Below are 5,668 nucleotides of genomic sequence, written 5' to 3'. Positions count from 1 at the left end.
GTCCGAGGTTCTAATCACCGAGCCACCAGCGGCCACTGCGGAATATTTTAATAACAGACCTCAGCACAACTACAATAATTACATACATTACCAAATTTCACTCTTAAAACTAGACTTTAAAATATCCTAGTTTTACATGTACTAGGTTCATAATACACCTTTCTGTTAATACTGCCACTGTCGTGACCAGTCTAGGAGCAAAGTATTACAGAACTATTTTATAAATGCCTTTCAAAGTAATCTCCCTTAGCTTTGCCACAATAATGTATGTGTTTTAGAAGAACGTGACTATTTATGCGAATGCGTTTAGGACTTTCAGAAAAAGCTCTGGACGTTTTTATTGTGACGTTTAACTGGATGTTGGTGTAATTATGTTTGAAATATTGATTATGCTCAATCTATATCTGTCTATAAATGGTAAATAGACTGAATTTGTTGTAAAAATTTATTTATGATTTTAATATATCATATATAAGCAAATGATTAAAATTTCTTCAGTTAAAAGTATATAAATTAAATATTTATATGAAATAATAACTTTCTCAAAATTAAACCAAAATATTACATTCCAGAAAAAACTAGAAAATTCTGAAACATTTCTCTGCCCTCTTATATTTTTAGTATAAAGGTTTCTGTTCAAATCTAAATAAAACATTAAGTTTTATTTACATATTTTATTTACAACTCTTCTTATGCCTTAATATTTCCACCGGCGTCATATACAACGTTTCTTTGCAAACTTCGCACTTAAACTCCTTGGTATTAGGTCTATTTTCCTTTGGCGGTGGTTTCTCTTCCTTCTCGACCTTTCTAGAAGAACAAGTGAACTCTTTATGCTGTAGTTTTTCCAAAGGCGATAAACATACAGTAATTTCGCAGTTCGGACATTTCCACGGTATGGCATATGTTTCTTGATAGCTATTGTAACTCCAATCTGAATCCACTACACTGTAAAATATACATAACGCTAATTAATTATATACTACAATTATTATTATTACTACAGTTGCAAATTGTGTTTTGTTAGAACCCGTTTTCCCTAGTTAGAACTGGTTCTAACTAAATACCTTTGTCAGAACTAGAATAAACTGGTTCTCGTTGTCAAAAATGCTTCTGAAACATCTATTTCAGGTATATCTTATATTTTTACCAAAAAGTAGGTAACTCGACTAGCGTAGGTTGAACGTGAACCACCCACCAAAAACCGAAGCGAAAGAAGCGATCGTGCCGCGACAGTGGAACCCACTATGGACTTCGGCATTTCAGAAACCAAAAAGATCCATATAAATAAAAACTTACAAGTTACATAATGGCAGTCAATTAGTGATTTTTTATGTCATCGTCGGCAATGGAGCTGGTGGGTCGCCTGATGGTAAGCGCCACCACCACCCATGAACATTTGCAGAGGCGTAAAATCGATTGCAGACCTTACGCTTCTACAAATGGAGTGCCAACTTTTAATCGGAAAGGGATTAAGAAAGGATTAAGGAGAGGAACGAAGAATAGGACTGGGAAGGATAATAAAAAGGATATGGAAAAAAAGGATTCAATAAATACTTACCAATTAAAAACAATATTGTCCGTCACATACACGCCACCCTTTTTCTCGTGTGGTCTCGCTTCGTACCCGCTACAAAACGGGTTAGGCTCAACACTAGAGCATTCATCGCCAGAGTATAAAATCTTCAAATCGGCAGGCAACAATCTTTTTATCGTGTAATATACATCACTATTCATATATGCACTCATGTCTTTAGATAGCTCGTATTGCAATTCATCGTAAGGCAATTTAGATTTGTTTTTCTCTAGTTCACTCTCCACTGATTTATTTGGATTTGCGTCTAAAAAAAAAAACAAACATAAAAGAGGTTCATATATTTTTTGCTTTTTATAACACGTTCAGATTTTGTGTAAAATGTATACATATATATTTTTTTCATGTGTAAAGTAAACATTATAAATTAATAAATTTATTATGCAGCGTTGCTTTCCTATTTCAGACTTGAAGTTTGTCTTGTTTCTGAATAGTAGATAGATAGATAGATAATAGTTTATTGCACACAAAATTTTACAAAAAACATGGACAAAAAATAAAGAAAAAAGATAGAATATGCACTAATGGCGGTCTTCCAGACTACCATATAAAAATGAGAAACATTGTACAACAATTACATAATTTAAAACATCGAGAAATTTAAAAATAAAAGCTATATTAAAGTTAAAACATACAACAATTTTTTTAGGATTAATTTATTATTACTTTTTCGTGAAAATCAGCTCTAAAAATCCATTAATATTATGATATTTGTATGTTTTTTTTTTATATATAAGTACTATCATCAAACATACATATCATACAAAGATACAGCCAATACCTAAAAGCCTTCTATTTATAAGTGCGTCCCAACGTTGCCGCAAACACGAAGCCCTGAACAACAAATTCAATCCAGTCTCTGGATATGGAAATTCTAGTAGGAGCCACGAATCACATATTAACCTGAAAATTTATATTTTGTTACATTAGCGTTTATTTATAAGTTTAAATATAAGTAGATAATAAATTGATTGCGTTTTCAATCAGTAAATGAAGGAAAGTTTTCGTTTTGCTCACGGAATATGGAACATTTTAATATTTATCTTTTGTTAGTATGAGTGGTGACTCAGTGGTTACGATCTCGGACTTCAATAGAGAAGTCCGAGGCAGGCGAGGGTGCGTTTTTATTTTAATTTTCACGTTATTTATATCACCATTGCTCGAAGCGGTGAAGGAAAGCTTTCAAGCATGAAGAAAAGCATGAATGCATTCGAGGAAACCGGCATGTCCAAGTATCAATAGTTCGACGACATGTGATAATATTTACCTATGAAATTCTGACTCCTACCAGACCAAGAGATTTTTTTTTGTACGCCCTGGGAATCGAACCCAGGATTCTCTGTTCTACGCTCACCCGTTAACCACTGCATCAAGAAGGCAGTCAACAAGTCAAGCGTTGATGATAAAACACAACACCATAATTACCTTGTAAATCCGTAGTTAGTATCGATAGAATGTGCTAGAAGGAGCAATGTCTGAGCAGCGGGCATCCTCATAGAATTCACTATATACGGTTTGGTCGTTTCCAAAAGCGATCTGAAAATCAATTATACATATTAATAACTAGCGTTCCGCCCCGGATTCACTCGTGGTACGCGTTTTTTTCTCTAGATTCTTCTAGTACCTCAAGAAAAAAAATTGAATTGGTGATTCGATTTACATAATACATTTGAAGATGCATTTTATTTATATATGTCACCATAAGATCGTAAACATCGTTATATTACAATCTATCTAGTAAGATTGTAAACTATCGATAGATTGTAAACCGTATCATTATACCATATGATACCATTTTAATATTTGATTTGAATTAATTTAGATAAAAACCGTTTAAATGGTCACTGCTGAATTACATCACTTAGTTTCTACCAAATTTTATTTCGTCCTTAATAACTTTGGTTAATTTTTTTTAAATCACTTGATAAATCAAAACAGTTTTAAAATGTTTTCAATAATAACATTTAATAACTATTTTTAAAGATCAAATGCTACAATCAGAAAGAACTAACATTTAAAAAACCGAAAAAATCAAATATACCCATACAAAAAACAAAACTAAATTTTTAGTTTTATAGCATTGTAATGCTTTATAAATGATAAATTTTAAAAGGAAAAAAATTGAAAACGAGGCGGGATTCGAACCCGCGTCTTTTTGCGAACCTAAGCAACACCTCTCTCTCTCGGCCACCCATTGCTAAAGCGGAATCATGGGACAAAATTATCAAAAAACAAAACTACCCACAAATAGCACAGAATCTGATGCCTCGACGACAACGGTAGTTTACTCTTATACCCCGGTGGACCGTCCGTTTGTATGTCACTTTCGGTCAATTGCAGGGTGCGGGGGTGTTTCCCAAAATACGACGTGGGGTGTAAAAACACGAAGGGTTTACTCCACGTGTGGTACAGCTGGTCTGATACCGTCTGAGAAGGCATAAAATATACACTTTAATATATATATATATATAACTCAAAGATGACCGACTGACTGACTGACTGACATAGAGATCTATCAACGCACAGCCCAAACCACTGGACGGTTCGGGCTGAAATATGGCATGCAGATAGATGTTATGACGTAGGCATCGGCTATGTAAGGTTTTTGATAGATTCTACCCTTTGGAGACAGATTTTATACTGAAAGCTGAACTTAAAGGGAAAGCAAGTTAAATAACTTTTTAACTAGCTTTCACCCCGCGGCTTTGTCCGCGTAGCCATAGGAAACAACACTCGGAGGATTTTCCCGTATAGTTCCCGTTCCCGTATGAATGGATGTTGCTAGTGGGATGTTTGGGATAAAACTATCTTGTGTTCTTTCTCAGATCTGAAACTGTCTTACATCAAAATTTCATTCGAATCAGTTTATGGGTTTAGGTGAGAAGGCGAGAAGGAGACAAGGAGACGGATAGACTTACAGACAGGCAGTAACTTTCGCATTTATTAAATTGTATAGAAGGGCTGAGTTACCTTGCAATGGTTGAAGTCGTCCGTAACCGCGATTTGAGGATATAACGCGCGACACAACACCATCTGTAAGATTACAAAATTAATACTGTATAAGAAATTTTAATTATTGAAATAAACTACCAAGTTATTAATAATTATTACGAGTGCTGTTGTGATCACACATACGAAAAAAATATATATATATATACATATTTCAATCAAAAGAAGTAAGTAGCAGAAACTATTTTCTATTGCTTTTTTACTATTCGACTACTTTTTGCTTGATGTATGTACTTAGATACATACTATTTTCATTGAAGTGATAACTTCCCATGTTAGGGTTAAACCGATTCGTTACGTAACGCTTTACAGCGTAACGCTGCTTGACATCTCGTCTGACTTCCGTTTCACCCACGCATATGGTTAGATTAGCTTAAGTTATCACTTCTGTACATACACATTTTTTTTTTTGTTATTTTGAAAGTATACCATTTCTACTACTACTTCTGTATACTACTGTGTGAGTCTTGAGCCTCTGCATATATTTGTTGAGATTGAGGTATACACCACCTTCAACATGACCAGGTCCCTGCCACTGGATGTGCTGGCGCCACTTATGAGCGCCTGTATCCTGCTGGCGTCGTTCGTCAGTCTGAACTCGATATCTCGAATGTCCATTGTGTTGTCGTCATCACCCTTATCATCAATTATCTCCCAAGAGTCGACTTTCAAACGTTTCCGCTTTTTCGATTCTTCCGCCGCTTTTTGTTTGTACTGTCTGAAAATTTAATTGTAATATTTAAATTTGAAAGAAATAGATTTTTTTATAGAATTAACATCCAGGTTTTTTTTTTAATACAATTCTAGTGCAAACCGGATCATAAACGTTAACGAATAACGAAATGATAAATTAAAATTTTCTTAGAAAGAAAGAATATACGTTTACTATGACAAAATTTCCTTATATTGCTTATATAAGAAATTACCTTCTCATATCTTTCAGCTGTTTCATTTGGCCGTGTCGTAAAGCTCGCTCCGCTGAGGACATCGATTCTGCTTCGGGAGCTTCCATCAAATTATTGTCCTTTAATAAAATAATAAACAATTTTAAGTTTATGGTGTAAA

At 34.2% G+C, this 5,668-nt stretch overlaps 1 protein-coding gene across 1 annotated transcript in view; it reads right to left on the bottom strand.

Moving 5' to 3' along the window:
• Positions 1-674: 674 nt before the first annotated feature.
• The window catches only part of LOC119839716 (probable ATP-dependent RNA helicase DHX34), a 12,868-nt gene continuing 7,874 nt past the window's right edge, over positions 675-5,668 (bottom strand). The window contains exons 12-19 of the mRNA XM_038366149.1: positions 5,530-5,627; positions 5,114-5,321; positions 4,565-4,627; positions 3,840-4,021; positions 3,020-3,130; positions 2,376-2,497; positions 1,562-1,841; positions 675-948 (exon numbers count right to left, since the gene is read on the bottom strand). Of these exons, the coding sequence (XP_038222077.1) occupies positions 675-948; positions 1,562-1,841; positions 2,376-2,497; positions 3,020-3,130; positions 3,840-4,021; positions 4,565-4,627; positions 5,114-5,321; positions 5,530-5,627 (1,338 nt within the window). The remainder of the gene's footprint in view (positions 949-1,561; positions 1,842-2,375; positions 2,498-3,019; positions 3,131-3,839; positions 4,022-4,564; positions 4,628-5,113; positions 5,322-5,529; positions 5,628-5,668) is intronic.

This window comes from Zerene cesonia, chromosome 4, assembly GCF_012273895.1.
Source record: "Zerene cesonia ecotype Mississippi chromosome 4, Zerene_cesonia_1.1, whole genome shotgun sequence".
NCBI classification, from domain to species: Eukaryota; Metazoa; Arthropoda; class Insecta; order Lepidoptera; family Pieridae; genus Zerene; species Zerene cesonia.
Note: the sequence above shows the minus strand (reverse complement) of the source record. Positions and strands in the feature narration are given on the sequence as shown.